A 21,973-nucleotide genomic window follows, 5' to 3' on the forward strand; every position below is an offset into this window, starting at 1 on the left:
TTTATCGACTCCCCGGCGGAGGAACCTGCGCCTGCGCCCCTGCTCCCTTCCCCCGAACGAGGCTTCACCAATCCGGGCTCTGGCTCCATCCCCGGCTCGGCGTCCCACAGGCCAGCAGCGCTCATCAGACGCCTCGCTGTCCAGTAATGGAGAAGTGATCGGAGGAGGGAGAGAGAGAGAGACAGAGAGAGAGAGAGATAGAGAGGAAGAGCCGCTGCTGCCTGAGGAAGAAGAGGAGGAAGAGGAGGAGGAAGAAGAAGGAGCCGTGAGGAAGTTGAGGAAGAGAAGCTCCGAGCCCGGACCCGGACACCTCCGCACAGACACATCCGACAGTTGCTGTTGTTGAGTGGCGACCCCTTCCCCAAAAAACCGCGCATAGTGATGGAGAGAAAGGTACGGATGCTCCTGCTGCACGCTGATCCACCATTGAACTCCTATGTGTGTGTGTGTGTTTTCTTTATGCTGCAGGCCGGATTAGTGGGAGTTGTTTTTTTTTATTTTTATATATATATATATTATTCTCATGTAGCTGCAATTTATTGTGCATGTGAAAAAAAAAAAAAAAAAGCTGCAGGATTAATTCCCCCCCCCCCGTCCTCGTGTTGAATTGTCTGCATTGAGTGGGGATGTGGTTGGAGAAAGGGGGTTGGAGGGGGTGGGGGGTGTTTTCAGGGGGCCACAGTGGCTGTGCAGCCCGCGTCTGCATCATCATCACACCGGGTAGTTTGCACCGCCTCACCCCCGCCACCTCCACCTCCTCACCCCTCCCCAGTTTTTTCCTCCAGCCGACGCAGACACCAGCAGCTCCGGCTTGTTAACCTTGACTGGTGTGGGAAGCAGACACTTGAGGAGCAGCAGTGATCCATGGATCCATCCTCTGTCTCTCTCTCTGTGTGTGCTGCTTCCTCTTCTTCTTCTTCCTCCTCTTCCTCCTCATGCACGCCTCCACACACACACACACACACACACACACACATGCACACACTGGTAACAATAATAATAATAATAATGGTGGAGTGTCCAAGTGTGGAGTGTGTTTTGGATCTTGCAGGAAAAGTTTCAGTGTGGCTGTGTGTTCAGTGGGTGCACACACAGCAGCAGCAGCAGCAGCAGCAGCAGGAGGAAGAGGAAGAGGAGGGGGATTCAGGGTGCACAGTTGTAACCAGATCCACTTCTGCTGATTCCAGAGGAAAATCTAATTTTTTAGATTCCAGCTGTAGCCGGCACGTTCTCTGCAGCTACGTCTCCACTGTTTGTGGAGATAAAGACAAAGGCCACAGACTCTATAGTGGTATAGAAATACTACTATAGACATTTTGGGGGAATTGACTTTGTTTCTCCTTCCTGCGAGGATGCCACCTTAATGTCTGTATGCTAAATATGAAGCTCGCCCAGCAGCCAGGTAGCGTAGCTTAGCATGGAGACAAAAAGCAAGGCATAGCTAGCCCACATACTTTAGGGCCCCTCTCCCTTGGCCCTAACCCCTTGATATGAAGGGCCCTTCACTGGGAGAGGGCTTAAAAACCTTCCCCTGGGAGTTGTCATCAGTTATTACAGTGACAAACGATATCAGCTAATGGATAATAATAGATAATGGAGACACAACTGCAGGACAGACGGGACACATTGATCTAATGATAAATACACAGACAGTCAGTGCTAACACCGGTTTATTTCAATATAACGTTAGCCCTGTCCATCTTCACGAACGTTACTCTCACTGTTAACGTTAGGCAGGAAGCCATCGTGAGCAAAACAACATCCTACCTAGCCATATTGCTACATTGGCATTAAGACTAGAAGCGATGGATGGCAAAAATGTATAAACTTATTAGTGAGATTTAGATTTAGATCTCATTTGTTTCATAAATACAAACACTGGTATAAAAGCACGTTACGTCTGTAAGGTGTTATGTTTTGGACTCTTTCTTGCTAACTGCTACCTGCCATGCTAGCTCCCCCAGATTCTTTCAGCTAAACCCAACTAACTGGCTGCTAGCTTCAAGAAACCGCTAGTTGTCGACCTCATGCTAAAAAATGTAGCTACAGCTAGCAGGCGCGTAGGCTAGCTTTTCCCCCTGTTTCAGTCTCATGCATCGCTAAGCTAATGATTTAATAGCTGTGCAATGGTCTCAAATAAGCACGGAAGCAGTAGCTTAGCTATAAAACAGTGTTTCCCAAAATGAAAAGTACATGATACAGAGTTTTATTCGGGCATATGTGGTTCTTTTGAAACCATTTTCATTTTCGTACCAGAACACAACTATGACGTCAGCTCGTAAGTTAAGTTGTGGCTTGTTTCGAAGGTTATGTAACATTTAAGTCGACTATAAGTGAACGTTCGTCTTGACTTCATGAATAGTTTCAACACGCTAAGAAAACTACACCACAGTCATCCTCACAGAGAGATGAGTGGTATTGGACGATACCACGGATGCATTAGATTGCAACTAGCATGGCACTGAGTGATGTCGGTGAATGGACACAAGTCCTTTAATAATCTGGACTATTAAAAACATTGATACAGAACAACCTGTCCGTGGTGAACAGGGTCTGTTTATAAGGTGGCCGAGAATAGAAAGAACACGAACAAATTAAGACAACAACTTCATCGATGTGACGACACGTGCGCTGCAAAAAAGTGATGCGTCTGTCTGTGGTTCGATGTTTTGTGAAGTTCCCTCACCACTGATGAGTAGCAGATTTTATGTCATCACTTTTTTGGGTCCCCTGGAAACATGTCGTTGCTGTATTTGCATGTGTTGTGAGTTTTTGCAGCGCATGTGTCGTCAAATTGATGATTTGATCGTGTTTTTTCTAGTTGCATGTGTTTTCTTCATTTGCAGTGCGTTGAGCTCTCTCTTCCACCGTAGATTTAAGTTTCTGTGCAGATGCATCTCAGAGAATCTGTCAGAAGAATGAAAGACGAATGAAAGATATTTACTCCTCAACCTGAGCAAGGTAGAACATGCATTGTGCCTCTCAAAGGCCACTGGCAGCTTAAGGTGGATTGTTTTTCTTGTGTGTTATTCTGTGTTTGAGCTGACGTTGTGAATCAATGGACGCACCTTAAAACCTCTGGGTTAATGTACAGGACTGTTGAGTAATGCATGGAGGACCTGGTGACTCATCCGCTTGCTGATTGTCAAAGAGCACCATCGTGCTCCTGGGTTTGATTCCGTGTGTGAATAAGAAACGCAGGCACAGACGTTTGGGTGCAATTAGTCAACAAAGATTGTTGCATAAGCAGAAAATGGCTGATTGTGTGTTGGTTTTCCATGGATCTCATCTCTCAGCAGTGTTTTTGTGTGCAAAAACGTTTTTCAGATAGATTATATATCACATTTTCATGCAAATGTGCAAGATTGTTCCACCTTTTTCATGTCTTTTCCTCTCTGTTCACTTTTTCTTTGCATTACAGGCTGTATAGTTCTGCTATTTTGGTGATTTTCCTCCCTATGTTTGCTGTAGAAGTGGCTGAATCTTGTCGGCTCGCTCTCTCTGTGGAGAACTAGGACAAAAAGAGCTAATTTTTAAACTCCAGTCTTCCCTGACCCAGCTGCCGGCACAAAAGTAGAACAGAGCCATTAGTATGCAAGGTGCTGTCACAGCTCCTGAGGTCTGATAGAGGATCAGAGGATCAGCTCCTTTTACAGTCCTCTGAATGCTTGACCTGGCTTTTTAAGGAGAGCCACACTGGATTACCCCCCACCCCTCCTTCACACACACACATTATTCAGTCATGTTTAAAATGTAGTTTGGGAGGCTCATCAAGGTCGATCAATGTTCCACTGTGGAAGTGGCTTTGGAGTGTACGGCTGCAGTGTCTCTCATAAATTTGTCAACAGAATTTTTTTTACGAGCAGTGGGATTGATCAGACAGAATCTGGACGCTATACGCATTTGGCTTTGTTTCCTAAATAGCAGGTCACCCAATTAAATGTTCCCTGGCTTTGTGTTTTGTGTTGTTTGCTGGATAAACGGACAATGGAGCACTTCCTTTTTTTTGCCGGTGAGGAATGTGCAGACTCAATGGCTTTTTGTTACTCTGCAAACAAATGAGCCGACAGGAAACTTTATGAAAACTATTGATTACATGAAATATTAGTGTACAGACTTTCAGTCCGTTCCCTCAGTAGCCTGCAGACAAGAGTATTTTGATAATTAAATCATTGTTTCGATCGGTTCTCAAGCTAAAATGCTGGATTCAAGGTGAAGATTTATTTTATATGATATTGAATTGTATATAATTTAGTTTATTCTCAGACAAAGCAGAACATCTGAAGACGTATTTCTACGTTTTCTGACCTTTTCCATAACAAACACATAATCGAATAACTGAGCGAAATAATCGTTAATGTAAATAATCTTCAGTTGCAACTGAAATAACAATTCTGTCATTTTCCGAGCCATTATTGTCTTGACCATATCTGTAATAATGCTCTACAAACAATAGAATCTGACTGTAGATTTCTGGGGGTCGATGCCGATACCAATATTAGGAAGTAAAACAATTCCAATATATTGGCCAATATAAATATATGTTTCAAAAGATGGCAGTTATTACTAAGATGTCATTATCAAATGCTTATGACAAAGATGTAATTGATATTCTACAGTTTAACAATAAACCTTATCATAAATAACTGTAAATGAAAAGAAAACACAAATACAACCAAATGTGTAGGAATTGAATCAGGAAAATAAACTTTTTTATGCTAAATGTAAACATAAATACACATATTTTCTGCATTGTAAACATCTTTGTGAATATTGTATTGATCACTGTAAACAATAGTGATAAAAAGCTGAAACTGCGATGGACAAACTACGTCATTTCCAACAGTCAAAGCATTTTCCTGCAATGTTAATAAATATTTTCATGTCAACAAACATGAGAACCCACAGATACATAAAATGTCGGTGAAAAGCTCCCATCGATTTAGATATCGGCCCATCGATTAATCCTCTGGACTCAACGGGCAAACGATGCAGTGATAAACTACAGTATTTCACACATACAGTAGATATAGTACATTTACAATCCTAGTACTGAACACTTCATCATGCAGCCCTCTGATCCAAACACTGTGTCATTCCCACTGTGAGATTATATATTTTTATGTTTATAAGCCGAGCTCTTTGTAACCTAATAACACATGACGGCCTCTCTTCCCTCCAACACATAACAACTGGTTTATTTGTAATCACCGCTGCCTTACCTAGTACATGATCTGTGTTTTTATTCCAGTTGCATATTACTCACATTTAAAATGTAGAGTTAGTTGTGGACAAACTCTCTGGGTCCTAATGGTGCTACAGTTCACTGAGCGGCTGGTTGACCCATTTACATGTTAGCGCTCGATACTGCACCATACTCTCATGTGGGCTGCACACATTTCAAATAACAGACACTGCATCTCTCCTTTTAGTTGTAAAAGCTTTAAATTATTCAGATTATTCAAATTATTTTTAGAGTAGGGAAACTGGTGACAGTTATTTTCATGCTCAGCTAATTCACTGATTGTTTTTTCAATGAATCCTGTCGTCGCAACTGGTCGTTGATTAATTGTCTGTTGATTAATCAGTTAATCATTCCCACTGTAGCATGTGTCTCCTGCTTCTTACAAAATCAGTATGTCCACAGTCAGAAATTCTAAGTTATTAGTATTCAAACAGTTCACGACTCTGCGATTGAGGAATATGAATATTTGTTTGGTTGTTGGTGAAACTGAAAGCGAATTTCACTTGGTTTGATATTGTCCATATTACCATATACAGTCATTGGGTTTTTATTTACATTTTTTGTGCAGAACCTGGAAAATATTACATTTTCATATTCTGTCTAGTTCTTTACTATCTAGTACTAGTGTCATGTACATACAAACATCCAGTTTATGTCGACTTAGGATATATGTCCAAAGATATATATGGTGAAACACTGGGCATATGAGAATATAACCTCTTAATTATAATATTACTGCAAGTGGAGAACTCGCCTCGTCTGGAAAACACCACAAATAAAATCTGCCACAAAAGATTTACCTCGGTAGAAATACAACTTAGACCTGAATGCAGTAATGATCCTTCCAGAGGGAGTCATTAAAACTGAAGACGCTTAAAAGTGCAATGTTTGAATTATCATGTAATTAACAGCAATGCATAAAATGAATAGATAAAGCCTCTCAGTTCAGCCATTTAAACTACAGCACATTGTTTCTGTAGTTAACAGTTATGTCCCTGGTTTTATATGTACAGATGTTTAGATAATCTTTAGTTTAGTTTAATTCTTTACACTATAGTTAGTTTAAAAAAGACAATATTACTTGATTTGTGCTTCTTTCTCCCGATCTAAACAGAAAATCAGCTTGTACAAAATGAACTAGAATGAAACATGCTATCTTGATTGGGAAATATAGTCACCACTTCAGAAATAGATTATTTATCACGATAAATTACATTGTTCTTTCTTTAAAGTTTAAATAGTAATATTTGCTCCTGACTGAAGGTTGTGGTTTTAAAGTCTTTATTAGCAGAAAATGACAAATCTGAGGCAGATCAGTTATGTGTCATACTTCCTCATCTGTGCACAATTCATGAGCAATAGATCGATATGTTGAACCTTTGTTTAATTCCTATTGATGGATGTTAGATTATTGATTTTATTGCCCAACCCCGATATGAGTCTTTAAAGATTCTGGGAATCTGACTCTTGGCTCTGTGACTGGAATGAAAATGAAATAATAATACATTACAGGCAGAAACCTTATACTGTGTGTGTGTGTGTGGATTTATAGATTAATTTCTCTAATTGCTGCTTGGATGATGGGCGTCTCGTGACCCTGAAGGAATGGATCAAGTCTTTGACATGAAAGTGCATTAATTTAATTCGTTCCCCGACAACGTGATCCCCGCACATACCGATCCTGCCCTCGTTCTGTCGGCTCCCCCTCTCATCCTGCATGGGCAGAGTGGTGCTGAAAGATCAGGGCTATTACTGAGCCCAAGAGGGAGGAGGAGGAGGAGGAGGAGGAGGAGGAGGAGGAGGAGGAGGAGAGAGAGAGAGAGAGAGTGAGTTTGCAGTGGGGGAATTATTTTAAGTATCCTGCCAGTTTTATTTTTCATGTTGTTTCTGTTGATTCACAGCGAGTGACTGTTCTTCACTGTATATTTGTGTCATCGCGGACTCCGTTGACCCGACTCACAGCCGCCCGCCGCCATTTCTGTCCCCAAAAACCAGGATTTCTTCTCAGTTGTACGGTTTGAGCTCTGGAGTAGTTCCTCACTCGGTTCGCCAGCTGCTGCTCCAGTTTTGAAGCCACTGCAGTCGACATCGCTGTCACCCGATTGGCTGTTGGCTCCAGACGCAGGGCAGATTATCCCGTTGTCATGGCTACAGCAAACAGGAAATGCCCCGAAGCAGGTAACGCTTCAGGGCCTGTTCCGGTGTGACGCTCATTGCTCGTGGGCAAACTCGGCTGATTACTGTTGCTCGGTCTTTCCATCTGCTCCCCACAATGCCTCCCTGTTTTTTTCGGGCGACGGGAAGCAGCCAACGAGCCGAACCACAAACTCTGTCTGGATAAAGATGCTTTGTCCCAAACAAGCCCTGAAATCCAAGGTCGACGCTAAACTCCTTATCTGCAGCTCCTTAGTTTAGGTGCTTAACATACATTTGGACTAAAAAACTAAATCCACAGGACCGCTGCTGCTTTGTGCATCCTCACTATTTCTTCATAACATATTGTACCGAGTCACTTTGATCGCAGAATATCAGCAGATGCTCCATTATTTTCGGCCGTCACGGGAGACTTTTCTCTCTTTCTCTGCGGGTTCCTCTTCATTACATATGCCTAACTGTTGGAAAACCGGCCCTGAATGTACGTCCTCTCTCTCTAATCCCCCCGTGGTGAAGGTGCAGGTCTCTGTGCCTTTGTACAGTCCCTTTGATGGTCGCTGATGGCCATTGAGTAGCTCTCCGCGAGCTGCGGCCTTAAAGCGGCTTGAGCTGGGTTTTGTGTGCAGCTCATAAACTGAAGAAAGAGGAGAGAGGGGCCCAGCGGCGGGAGGGAATCAGACTTTCTCCATGCCCTCGGTTACAGTCCATATTCCCCCTAGTGCACCTCATCTGTCTGTGACAATAATGTTGACGGGGGCCCATCGGTGGTTTCTGGTATGTAAACGTTGCCACCGGGGGAACTGCAGATTATATATCAGAGCTGGTAGAAATCTGTATTCTTTGTATACGTTTTCCCCGACTCGATTTCCCTTTTTCCTCCTGAGCTGAAAAACAGACAAAGAGTATGGATTTCTCTTCCTGTCTTCCAGGGCGCTCGGCTCATTGTTATTGCACAGACTAGTGGACGAGAGGAGAGCAGAGAAATCACACAAGTTAATACAAAAACAAGCATTTCTAACCAATACATACATACTTACATGTAAATCTTTTATTTCTGTGTCATGTCTATGCATTTTGCCCCTTTTGGATGCCTCCTGCATCTTCTTCAGGGATTTCATATACAAAACATGTGCAATAGAGAAAAAGAGAAGAACTGTTACATTTCTTTAAATTGACTTGATAAAAAGCTTTTTTCTCTTCACCCAGGTTTTCTCATGATAACTGTCTCTTTATACGTTTCATACGTTTAAAAAAAACAATAGTAAACTTCACAATCAGTAATTTTAGGAATGAGGAAATATGTGATTAATTAATTTACAGTCAGTTTACTTTCTCCCGGTTGGCCTCTTTGATTAAATGCAGCTTAACCCTGATTATATAAACCTGCACTACATCCTTCAGACCCTCAAAGACCCTGAAAACCCTCTTTTCTCAGTCAACGTTTCTATGAACAGGGCTGTTTAACAACATTTGTGGGTTTGTATTTTTGGGGGGGTCTGCAGTGTCGATATATATTAATAATTTAGGTCACGTTTCAGACAATATTCCATCATATCATCTGTGAGCATTTTATTTATCCATTCTGCAGACATTCTTCACTTTCTTCTGACATTTCCTTGAGTCGCAGCCCTGCTCCACAGATTGTGTTGTTTTGAAGGTTGCAGAGGATTCAGGGGTTGAAACTGATTTTCTTTGCAAATCATAAGCAAAGTCCTTGAATTTAAACATTAATGCGATGATGCAGCCATAGAAACCCAGTTTATACTCTGCTGTATGAAGCACGACTCCTGTAATCAGCTCTGTGTATCCCTCCTGTGGCCAGATAAGGAAGTGAAGAAACTACAAAAAGAGCCCTGAGAAGAAGCTTTGAAAATCGAATCTAATGATGAGAATTTGGCTCCAAGTAAAATGTCTCCGCCGTTAAATGTTTAAATAACATTTCAAGCTGCCCGGTGTGTTTTTTTTATGTTCATCCTCTACGCAGCCAGTCCCTGAAAAATGGATTTCTCCTTCAATTCAAACCACCAGCACCTCCCTGCCTCCCTGGCTCTCGGTATATGCTCCCTCTCTTGGTCATCAATAATACTACTGCTGCTCCCTTACCCCCTGTTAGCCCCCCTCCACCCCCCTGTCTGCTACACACTGGGACATTACCATTTGGTGAGACTGACTGGCTTTGGTGAGGAGACGGTGGGGGTCCTGTAGGGGGTACTCCTGCACTCAAGGCTCCCTTCTGCATCGCCCGAGCAGCCGGATTTCTTTGTTATCGTTGAATGCCCACGTGCCGTCGCTGGGAGGAATAGGAGTGGGGGGGGGGTGTCACCGTCTCTGAATCTGCGTGGATAAGCTTGAGCTTTTTGGCCTTGTGGGAATTGGAGTCAGACACCTTGTCTGCCCGTGTGGGGAATGCACTTCAAACCTGTGTCGTATGCAAAGGAAGGTTAATCTGATGCTGAATGTTGGTGCGGACTCATAGCGATGCTGCAGTGAGGATACAGATGGGTTTAGAAAGCGGTTACACATCTTTACAGTGAAGCGTTTGTTCCTCAAAGCCTCCCAGACCTGCAGCAGTACACCTGTCTCGACAGCAGGTGTCACCACCAAGCAAACTAATGCTGGGAGCAGAGCATGGGGAGGGAACAACGTTTGTCTATCGATAAGTCGGTTTCAATAATCAGGGGCGTGAAGGAAGTCTGAAGGACGTATGATTGGTTTTTGGATCGCTGCTGGTGCCATCCATACTTTTCCTTCAGTAATCATGTCTTTACATCATGTGTTATAGGTAATATGGAAGCTTTAAGAAGGATCAGGCTCATTTAGACGCCTCTCAGGGACGACAGATCCTCCAGAAGGTCACGACCTCTGGCCTAGATGTCACAGGCCAGCTAAACAGCAGTGATAATAGAATAACTGCAGAATGTTCCTCTTAGAGCTGGACTGGAGCGACACCCTGTTTTTCTTACATATTCCTTGTGCCGTTCTGTGGGAATAAGTTTGTGACGTACGCATTTTGTGCTTCTCTCAATTTCCTGTTAAAACTCTTCAGGGTTGTTTAAGTTGCCCTTTGACGCCTGGTTCGACACTTTTCACTCCAGGAGGGCCGAGGAAGAGGAAGCGGCGTGGCGGCGTAAATTTGCCGTCGTGTGTCACAAGCCAAGCCCTTCCTTTGAATCTGCCCCACTTCAATTCCTTTGTCATTCAAATAACCTCATGAATATTTCACTGCCCTGATGTGACGGCTGGATGGGAGCGGGGGGGCGGAAGGGGACCTGAAAGAGTCATCAACTTCGACGTGGCGTGCTTTTTAGTCAGACTAACGACCTGTGTGGCGACGGCCAAAGTGCGTAATTTGGAGTGTTAGACGTCTTGTCACGTCACAGCTTCAAAATCACAGCACGCACACACACACACACAGTGAGAAGCAGCCAGTGTGTGCGATTCAGCTTTGCTTCACTAAGTCTTTTCTTTATTCCTCGCATCACATTCCTCTGTCCTTGGTGTGTTTTTTGTTTTTTATGTGGGGGGTGCTTTCAGTTTCTTGCAATTTGTGGAGGAAGCTTCAGGAAAACCAGCTCGCAGGGAAATCACAACAGAGCCTAATTACACGTGTCAAGTGACACAGTCACCTTGCTGTGCGGACCAGCCTTGTTTGTTTGCCATGGCTCCGCAGCCTGAACGCAGCCTCTGAGCCGACTAGTGGGTGAAAGGTAAAGCTAATGAGGCGGCTGGAGGAAATTCTCCTAACCTGTGAATGCACTCTTACAAAGGCCAGTACAGAAACATGGGAGATGAAGGTGCTCTTGCTGTGGTCTTCTCCTTTTGTGAAGTGCCAGTAGAGCTCACTCCCATTGTGACACATGCTTTCCACTCAGAGGGAAACCGTCAAATATAGTCCCCCTTTTTTCTTTTTTTTTGCTTTTAATTGAGGAAAATAACATCACCCTCCTCCTCCTCCCTCCTCCCTCCTCCTCCTCCTCGTCATCGCCACCACGTCACGGCTCGATCATATATGGCAGTTTGTGAGCGTACACATGCGCTAATGATATGCAGCGTGGCCCCTTTAAGAGCCCAATGTCCTTTTTTGAGAATGAGTCCAAACTCTGAGCTCTGTGTGTGCTGACCGTGGCCTCTGGGTTGGTCACCAGGGGGAAGCTGCAGAAAAAGGGAATGGCTTACTGATTCTAACCTCCCCAGCCCCCAGTCGAGACCAAACGGCAGCCTCTCTCCGGCTGTGTGCCCTTATCTACCAATGGAATGCAACAGCTGTGCGGGGGAGCAGCAGGGTGGGCTGGCTGAAACCCCCCTGCCAGACCCCTGCACGGCTCCCCCACCACCACCACCACCTCCACCTCCAAGGGACCTACTGGGCTCCTGAAAGGCAGCTCAACTAAAAAGTGAGCTAGACACACAGTGAGAGACTCGGCAGGGCTGCTGCACATTCAAAATAGAGGGAGAGGGAGGGAAGAGAGAGAGCGAGAGAGAGAGAGAGAGACAGGGAGGGAGAGAGAGAAGGAGAGTCAGGGACAGGCAGTGCTGAAAAGGAGAGCACAAAGAGAAGGAAAGTGGAGCAGGGGAGGGGAACAGGAGGCTGGGTGAAGGGAGAGGGAAAGACAAAAGAAGGAGAGGGGAGACTTAGCAGGGTGAACGGAGGGGACTGAGCAAATGGCTACGGAGGAGACGGCGGGGGGAGCCAGGAAAGCCACCAAGAGCAAACTGTTTGAGTTCCTGGTCCATGGAGTGGTGAGTGGCGCTGTCCGTCATTCCTGTGAAAGGAGCTGAGCTCTGGCATGCATCTGTGTGTGTGTGTGTGTGTGTGTATGTGTGTGTGTGTGTGTGTGTGTGTGTGTGTGCATGAGTCGGCGCAGCAGCAGCAGCAGTCTGTGTGCGAGAGATAGCTGGGTAAAGCTGGCCATGTGAAGGTTATTTCCAGCCCCCTGGATCCCAGCCTGTGAGGAGGAGATGACTTGAGAGAACAAGAAGTGGAGCAGCATGGATGGATGGAGCTGAGCAGGAGGAGGATGGGGAGCAGAGGATTTCTCCCTCTCTCTCACACACACACACAGACACACACACAGAAAATGGATAATATGTAGAAATAGAAGCTAAGCGGTGGCAGCAGCAGCAGCAGCAGCAGCAGCAAAAAGCAGCCAGCTCCCCCTTTGGCGAACAGAGGAGCACGCTGAGCATGCTTCCCTGGGAGTCACAGACAGAAGAGGGGGGGAAATGACGAGTCCACTCACAACAACACAGGCAGAGTAGCCTTCCAGGCGGCGTGCTGTGCTGCGGGACGGTGGGGGGGGGGGATCTGAACCTGTAAGGTCACGAGACAAACGGACGTAGTATCGCAGAGACGGAGCCGAGGCAGACGGCCAATCCTGGAAATCATGCAGAACAATCAGCCCATTCATGTGAAGCGAGCATGAAATGTCAAGTCAAGTGTTGCTCACGGTTTAGAGGTTAGGCAACTATTGCCACAAGCTTCATGGTGCACGTGAAAAACAGGACAGGGAGCACAGGGGTGGTTTGTTTTGGTAATGAGCTGAATGAAATAGAGTGTGTAAAGTCTTTTTTAAGTGACACTTTGCTGTTTGAGAGTTTGAACAGATGTGCAACTGTGACATTGACTCATTCATTTCCAAACCTGAACATAAAGCCGTGTCTGTGTTTGACCTCTGTTCAACCGGAGTGACTTTCCCTCTCTCGGATAATTTCATTTAATTATATTTTTAAGAGCCGGGGCTGCCTGGAGATTCATTGTGTGGTGCGGTGTCAAGAAATGACCAACACAACTTCACAAGGCTCAAGGTGACATCGTCAAATGTCTCTGTATTAGCGAACTGGCAGTCGAGCCATGACAAGGAAAAGAGAGATGGACATGCAACACAAGTCAAGGCCGGAGTCGAAGCAGGGACATTACAGTTCACGGCTTTAAAACCCCCCGCGGCCAACAGGACGATTTGTAATGACCTTAAAAGGTAGAACTGTATAGTTTGACACAAAACTATGCAGCAAACACGTTTCACCATAAATATTATTTACAAGTCCACCTGACTCCGCGAGACCCTGCGCGGCCTCGACTTTATGATTAAAGCGAATTTCACCTTTGCACATGTTTCCTTAAACCTGGTGTCACTTCCTAAATCCTCAAGTGTACGGAGAAGGTCAAATATACTGTGGGGTAAGATTTATTCCCCCGTTGCCAGATTGTTTCGTTTGAATACATTTATTTGGGTGTATTTTAAACCTTTGGTATTAAATTGAAACTTAAAGAGATGAAGAACGTTGAGAATGTTGAGGTCCATGATTTCAAAGTCCTAGGACACCGGGGTCCTCTTGATTTTGGTCACTTTAAGCAGTCTTAAGAGAGAAAACTGCAAAGTCTAGGAAAGGAGTCAAAAAACCATTGAAACAGAATTATATTTGTATAATTTCCTACTGCAAATTTCTCTGACAACCTGTGAAACTGATCCTGGACCTGTCATTGGGGTCCTGATGTCCGGGCTTGTCCATTAATTCTTAGTCAACCTGTTTTCATAGTTTCACAAAGTTGCGTTTTTCAGCTAAAATGTCAAAACGGTCTAAATTTGACCTCTTTGTATTCAAAGTGCTAAAACTCCCACACAGCTCTTTTTAATGTTAATGTAAACCCACTTGAATTAAAACAGAAAATTTGCACTTTAATGTAAATCCATTATTTTATTTTACATAAAAATGTGCTGAAGCTCAGAGCCTGAGGAGTGAAAAAGAAAAAAGTGTGACTGTGTGAATAAGTTTGGCCTTGACCGTAGCTCTCTCGTCATAAATGTCAGTTCCAGGCTGTGGTTTCCACTTTCTGCTGAACTGAATTTCACCTTTACACTGATTCAGAAACTTGGCATCGCTTGACTAATCCTCGAGTACGTCGAGAATGTCCAGAAGACTGTTTGGCAGTAGCTCGTCAAATCTGTGCATGTCTCCAGGACGCTGGGCTCGGCTCCGGTTTTAAGACGTGACTCTATTTGAATCAGTGCCGATGTCGGGCCGTACGGTGACACCACGTAGATTTATACACTGGAACAAGATGAGGTATTGTTTCTATGACAGGAGCGGTCATTACAGGGGCTTCGGTGCCGAAGTCCTGCACACGGAGACAGACTTTAGGATACAATGGACCAAGTGATTGATGAGACGAATGAGTGTGTCCTCTCAACAGACCAATTAACCTTGATGAGGCTCTGGCTGCTCCAAGCCAAATATTTCCCTCTGCCTCTTTTCTCTCGTGCTTTGCTCTGTCTCTCCCCCACGTTCTAAGATGGAAAAGTCTTGTTATAATAGTTGTGGCAGGTTCCCTCTCTGTGTACGCTGCAGAGCGCAGAAATATTTATAGTGTGGGATATGGCGATGATTTGGCGCAGCTAGTTAGCTTGTGGCGAGGGATGACGTTCTCCTTTCCCCTCGTGGCTGACTGAGGCAAAGAGAGCTCTCACACACAGAAACACACATGTCGCTGCGTTTATTCGGACAGAAATATATGTAAATACTGTACGTGCACGCCATTGTTGTGGTTACCAGAGGTCATAGTGTTCTGGCCTCAAAGCAGCTGCGTGAGTGTGTGTTGTGGGGGAGAGTGTTTGGCCGAGGTCTGGTTCTAGGACTGATGGGTGGGCTGAAGGTCTGGGTGAGGTCTCTTCTTTCTCTCTCATTATCTGCCTTACCTCCCCCTGCTGTTGGTCCTCTGCCGCGTGTGTGTCTGTGTCTGTGTGTGTGTGTGTGTGTCTGTGTGTGTGTGTGTGTTTGGAGGTCAGTAAGGGCTGCGGCGATGAGAAAAGCCTTCCAGAGCTCTGCATGGGAAACCCTGATAAGCTCAAACATAATACGACACAGTGTAGCTTTGTCATCTGCAGCTCGGAGTTTGTTTGTGTTTAAGCGAGTGATTGGACCTTTGAACGTAAACCTCACCCCACCCCCCCCTCACATCTGGATCCCTCACTTGAAGGGTTAGCTCGCCCAAATTAGCAGAAAAGGTTCAATCCCTCTCATCTATGAGGGTTTAGATTTTGGTGTTTAGATTATTGTATCCAAAATTACAAGACAAGTCATTTCACTGCATCTGCCCCAAAACAACTGGGGTTAAAGAAATTTCATCTGTGGTGCTCACCGCATTGAAATGTATTTTTTAAAAAGAGTCAACAGCCATATGGATAATCCACAGACCCGGCCATGATCAGGTTTCATTGAAGTGACTTCAAAGTCCAAACAAACATTGTAATAGAGTCGTGGGGGGGGGGGGGGGGGGGGGGGGGTTCTGTGGAGGGATTAGAGCAGTTTCATATTTCTGTTTTGTTGAGTTTCACAAATTAAGTCTCATTCGCCTCAGTTCTCCTGAGCTGGAGGACGACATCTCGACATCAGCACATGAAACCAACTCTGTCCGTGTGGTTTGATTCCACTGGAGGTTAATGAGAAAACATATCATAATACGTCATTAAAGCCATTAGCATGTGTTTGATAGTAGAGGCAGGGAGTTAAAATCCATCAAAATACATTGTGATATGGTAAAGAGTCAAAGTTCTTTATCACACTGATGTTAAAGTCGAATAAGAATCCAAAATTCCCATCAGTCAAGCTTATTGATTTGTATTTGAAATATTGTTATACAAAGAGATGGTATTCTAGTTTGATATCAGTATCAGAATAAACACTTAAGTTATTCAATTGATGCTCAATGCAGTGTCCCACTAAGAATCATCAACTATCTGCTCATTATTTTATCATGTAATCGATCCATTGTTTGATCTATGAAATTACAATGGTAAAAGCAAGAATGCAGGACTTTAAATTAGATATAAAATATAAAAACACATTTAACATGTTTTAAATATCCTACATTTACTATGTTCCTTACTAGACGACAGTTAGATGACACAGTATTAACAAATCATCCTGAATAATGGATAAACACACCACATGCCTTGAAAGTGGTGCTTGTCATATATAAAACAACATCAAGTAGCATTATTCAGTAAACCAGGGGATGAAAATCTAATATAAGAAAACATATTTTATGTTATCTTTTGGGTTTGGGAGATAATGATTGACGTTTTCTGACACTTGAGATATTCCCCAATAAATCAATAATGACATTGATCCGTAGTCTGAGTCACGTCCCATTCACGGAACCTCATCCCCAGTTTTTAATAGATTTTCTGGGTGCCAGTCGAAATCCGTGTAACAACCCACAGATTCATATGTTTAGTTCAGTGTGGGTTAAGTTTGGCCTCTTCAAATCCCTGCAGCCGTCCCAGAGATGCCAACACACTTCTCAGATATCCATCCACATGGCGGATTCGATTCCTGGCTGGCTGGCTGGCTGCTGGAGCTCTGGGCTGAGAGCTGGAGTCGGTTCAGCAGGTCAGATTATAGAGCACCGCTCATTTTGTGTGTGTGTGTGTGTGTGTGTGTGTGTGTGTGGATTTTAGGGGAAATTCATCTTACACATTACCCAGCTACGGCTGTGTGTGTTATCTGAAGAGCTTAAATTCTCCAGACAGCCGGTGGTAACAGTAACTCTGTCTGTCTGTCTGTCTGTCTGTCTGTCTGTCTGTCTGTCTGTCTGTTAGTCTGTCTGTCTGTCTGTCTGTCTGTCTGTCTGTCTGTCTGTTAGTCTGTCTGTCTGTCTGTCTGTTAGTCTGTCTGGGCGGGGGGGGTCTTGCCGCTCAGAGTCTCGTTTCTGTTTGGGTGTTGGTGTCCAGCTTAGGTGGGGGACAGACAGAAAAATAAGGGGGTCTCTTAAGGCTCCATAAGGTGGCAACAATCAGGCAGGAGGCCCCCCAACCATATGTTGTTTTATCCTCCCCTGTTTGGAGACCCTTCTCAGTTGCTTCGACACCCCCCACCCCCCACCCCACCACCACCACCTCTACACCTCCACCAAGCCAGAGTGACAGCACCGCCTGCTCGGCCTCCTTATCACAGGATCTGTGCTCGGTCACCATTTCAAAGGGCACATGATACGTCGGCCTCGGCCTGTCGATAGCTGTCGTGACCTGAGTTATTAAGTCTTCCCGTGAATACGTTTTCACATTCTGACTCAGTTTAATATGTAGTTTGTCTGTGGTGTAATATCTAGTTGTTTTTATTGTTTATTACCGTGTTCTTTGTTTGTTGTCTGGGTGTTTTGTGGACGGTCTAAAGATATCATTGGACACTGTGTGTGTGTGTGTGTGTGTGTGTGTGTGTGTGTGTGTGTGTGTGTGTGTGTGTGTGTGTGTGTGTGTGTGTGTGTGTGTGTGTGTGTGTGTGTGTGTAATCCACATTTAGACGTGACAAACACTGTGAGATGTTGGAAAAACGTGAGCTGCACGCGAGGAGCTGGAACTCCTGATTTGTGGCGTTCAGCTGTTCTCCATCACTCACAGGTTCTGTCAGCGCGCTGGGGACAGATCCTGCGTCGGTTTGGAATGAGATGTTTTCTGTGTTTTGCAGAAGGACGGTTCAAAATGGTGTCATGGCTTTTTTTTAAGTATTTTTCGAAGAAATTTCAGCCCAATGCAGCTGAGCAGCTTTTCTATGGCGTTTTTATTGGGTTATTGTTGCAGTGGATGTTTGTATCTTGTTTTTTGGCCTTCTTTTAAATTCCCTCAACCAAATTGCCTACAAGATTACTAAAGTTATATTGTGTTGTGCTGATCTGCAGCTGCTTCAGTATGATTTAACAGCAAGGTTTAGATGTAGAGTTTTATTTGTGTCTCATTTGTGCAAATGGAAATTACTTTTTTAATATAATTGCGTGAATAAGTGAATTTGTTGTCGATGAAATTTTTTCTGTGCTCAATAAATATATTTAAATGTTTGTTGTAGCCACACAAGTGCACAGTGGTAATCTGTTGTAGTTGAATCTCATCATATGTAATGGTTTAAAATGTCCAACACGACACCGTGTCTGCTGTTTAGGGTTCATTGGTCCTTATAATGCTTATCACTCTTGAAATGTAACTACATCTACTCAAGTACGTGCTTGAAAAGCTTGCACTCGTACTTCTACTCCTCTAAATTAACGTTTTTTTACTCCACTACATTTCTTAGACAGTTATAGTTGCTAGTTACTTTAAAACTACTACACCTACATGATGAGTTTGTGTAGTATTATGCATTTTAATAGATCAAACCATGCAACATATATCAGGGCAGGATTAACTCAGCAGGGGGCCTCATTGGCCCCGAATCAGATTCTCCCACCCTCCCCTATCTCCCTGGGTTCCTCAAATTAGTTGGATTATAATTTAATTAAATGCAAGTGTATGCAGAAAGTAAGTATAACATCAAGGGGAAGAGGCTGTGCAAATAGTTAGAACATTAGTTTTTGGTCAATAAATGTCTACTTTGTAAAATCAAATTATTACAACACACACAAAAAGTACATTTGCCTTAAATACTTAAAGTACATTTCATGGCTGAAGACTTTGAATGCAGCACATTTCTGCTTTAACTCAAACGACCTCTTCTTCCACTGCTGATGGAACTCTCTGTAGACGTCTGTGATGTTTAGAGTTTTCTGAGGGGAGGTCTCTGCTCTGGATGAAGTGAAAAGATGTCGCTCTATCAAGCGAAACACCCCCCCCCCCCCCCCCCCCCCCCGCCGCCGCCGCCGCCTGCTTTTTCATACAATAAACTGAGGCGGGAGGCAGCTGTTGCCATGTGAGTGACAAGCACAGGTGAGAGTTCCCCAGTTGTTCCCAGGCGTCAAGACGAGAGTGTGGGACTGTGGCTTCTGACACTGTTTGCATTGTTTAGTGTGTGTGTGGGTGTGTGGCTGTGTGGGTGTGTGTGTGTGTGTGTGTGTGTGTGTTGTAAAGAGTCTTCATTTAGTCCGATTTTTGTTTAAAGGAGGCAAGAACGAGGCAGAAGACACGACAGGGACATGACAGTTCCTCTTGTCCTCAGCACGGCTGCTCTTGTTTACTGCATTTTCTGTAAATTACTCTCAGTATCTATTCACCAGTATGGACACAAGGCCGATCACTGCTCTAATCACTCCATATTTCCCAATGTAAAACGATCTGCTGAGACGTGTCCATCTCTCAGAAAAGTTTTCTAAATCACACGGCTCATGTTCTCTCTAATGTGTGTGACAATGAGAAATCCCACATTGAATTTCACCCCATATAAAGTTTCACAATTCTGCTGAACACACATTTGAAAACAGATTCATGCACATTGACGTCACTGAATTACGAAATTCTGTTTACCGACCAAGCTGTTGTTTGATTTCTAAATGGTTGCCAAAGGTTGCCAAAGGCAGGAGAGAGGTGACGTGTGTCAGGTGGTGAGTTTTGTTGTCTGTGTTTTGATCTTGAGTTTCTGGTTTTGCCTGGAAGTCAAACCAGTTGTAACCAGAATTTTATTTGAAAGAGGAAATATCTGTCAGGCGTCGTCGGTGAAGTCCTTTGTTGATGCTCAACTTCAGGATTTTGTCAGATAAGATGGATGTTTACAAAAAAATTCTCCCCAGTTGGTCTTTAATCCACCTGTGTGAAGTGCATAAAAGTTACAATTGATGTAATATTTCTGTTCTTGTATTTTTAGAAACACTCACTTGAGATTATAATTATTCAGAAACCTCACTGGAGACTGTTTTCTACACACGTCTGACCCCCGCGCCTTTTTCTCGGTTTCTCCCCAGCGTCCTGGCATGCCGTCTGGAGCGAGGATGCCCCACCAGGGCGCCCCCATGGGCCCCCCCGGCCCACCGTACGGAGGGAGCCCTGCTGTGCGGCCCGGCCTGCCCACCCCGGTGATGGAGCCCAGTCGCAAGAGGCCCGCCCCCTCCCAGCAGGTCCAGCAGCAGCAACAGCAGCAGCAGCAGTCCGTCCAGAGCCGGGCCAGAAAGTGAGTCTTAGTCCAGCTCCCCACCCCCCCCCCCCACACATCACCACCCTAACACTGCATGGCTTTGATTCAGCAGCCGCTCATCATCAGCTGTGGTTACACTCTCAACTGAGCTGGAAGTCTGAAGGAAAAACACATCTGACTCATATTTTATGGAAGTATGGAACTGCTCTGGAATCAGGTGCAACCGACGTAAAAAGATCTGGGAACCAAATCTCCAAATATTTCTTTGTGAAAACTCGAACGTGCCAAATTGTTTCTTTTCTCAGTCGCTCTTATTAAGTGTTTGATCACACAAGTGGATAATTTCAGACAAAGCAAAAAGTAATTTTCTGGCTCTTTGTGATGAGTCAACCTGAAACACAATGCATTCGAGAAGTTGGGCCTATTGTGTTAAATTTAAAAAAGGCTTTTCAGGTATTAAACTGGTATCTGTGTCAAAACATTTCGAACTTGAATAGCGCCCAGTGGAGCACATTCCTCCGCCAAGGCCGAACAATCCGACACAATCGTCTAGTTCTCAGAGTAGAAACAAAAAGAAAGAAAGGCTTCTGATAAATGGAATTATTTATTTGTCACAAAACATAGTTTAAGAGAAAAAATATCTGGATCTGCCCCTTAAAGCAGATCCGCAAAAAAAATGTAATGGCCTCATCCTAACAAGTTTGGTGGAAATCAGGTTTATTTGTTTGTGCATCGTCCTGCTAATAAACGAGCAGACACATCGGTGGAGGTGATAATGAAAAGCCAAATTATAAACAGGTTAATATGTGAACTGGTGGACAGATCAAAACTGTAACTGATTATTGAGTGGGTTTTTCCATCCACCAGCATAACTCATCAAAAATGCCAAATATTCGTTGTTTCCAGCTTCTCAAACGTGAGAATTTGCTGCTTTTATCTTTTTTTTCCTCCGTCCCTGTAAGCGGAACATTTTTCACTTCACAGAAAAAAAGAAGTTATTTAAAGAACAATCTCAAACTTTTAAAAAGAAAATGATAAATGAATCAATAATAAAAAAATCTTGTTCAACAACAGTTCCATACTGTCCTAAAATCAGTTTTTAAAAAATCCAATCTCAAAGATTACACGGAAGAGAAGTGGAACCGTGACCCGTGTGTGTGTGTGTGTGTGTGTGTGTGTGTGTGTGTGTGTGTGTGTGTGTGTGTGTGTGTGTGTGTGTGTGTGTGTGTGTGTGTGTGTGTGTGTGTGTCTCCTCTCAGCTTTCACGTCAGTGTTTCACGCTCGCACACAGCCTCTCTCCCATTCCCCCCCCCCCAGTTTGCTTCACGTGTGCATCCACCCTGCTCATCCCCATCACTGCTGTGTCAGAGCGTTTCCTCTGTTCAGGCTTCACGTGTCTTCAGAGTCGGGTGATCTGTCGTATCCTTGTGACGTCCACACGGCTGTCTGAGGACGGTCAGGATCTAGTCGTGTTTTGGCGTTTTTGTTTTGAGCATCAGTAAACCAGGCGCACGCACTCACACACACACAGAGTGGATTGATATCTTCTGTATAAGGAGACAAGTGTGAGGCAGGTGTGGTCATTGGAAAGGCGATCGATGTGCACCCTCTGTGGACCTCTGTCTTTCTCCGTTTCATTCTCTCAGTATCTGCAGCACAATTGATCCTCGTGCAATTAAGCTGACTTGTCGAACAGGTCGGGGGAAATGTTGTCCTGCGTCAGTGCCTCGACCCCCAGAGCGG

The 21,973-nt window shown here is 44.3% G+C and overlaps 1 protein-coding gene across 6 annotated transcripts in view; it reads left to right on the forward strand.

The window, feature by feature from the left end:
* Positions 1–25: 25 nt before the first annotated feature.
* The window catches only part of smarcd3b (SWI/SNF related, matrix associated, actin dependent regulator of chromatin, subfamily d, member 3b), a 36,113-nt gene continuing 14,165 nt past the window's right edge, over positions 26–21,973 (forward strand). For 2 of the 6 annotated variants that reach the window (XM_034572826.1, XM_034572829.1), the window contains exons 1-2: positions 26–393; positions 20,061–20,266. In XM_034572826.1, coding sequence (XP_034428717.1) covers positions 382–393; positions 20,061–20,266 — 218 coding nt within the window. In that variant the 5' untranslated portion in view covers positions 26–381. Of the gene's footprint in view, positions 394–11,589; positions 12,140–20,060; positions 20,267–21,973 lie in introns of those variants that run through there. The other 4 variants (XM_034572825.1, XM_034572824.1, XM_034572828.1 and 1 more) reach the window with 4 other exon arrangements.

Source organism: Hippoglossus hippoglossus, chromosome 20, assembly GCF_009819705.1.
Source record: "Hippoglossus hippoglossus isolate fHipHip1 chromosome 20, fHipHip1.pri, whole genome shotgun sequence".
Taxonomy (NCBI): Eukaryota; Metazoa; Chordata; class Actinopteri; order Pleuronectiformes; family Pleuronectidae; genus Hippoglossus; species Hippoglossus hippoglossus.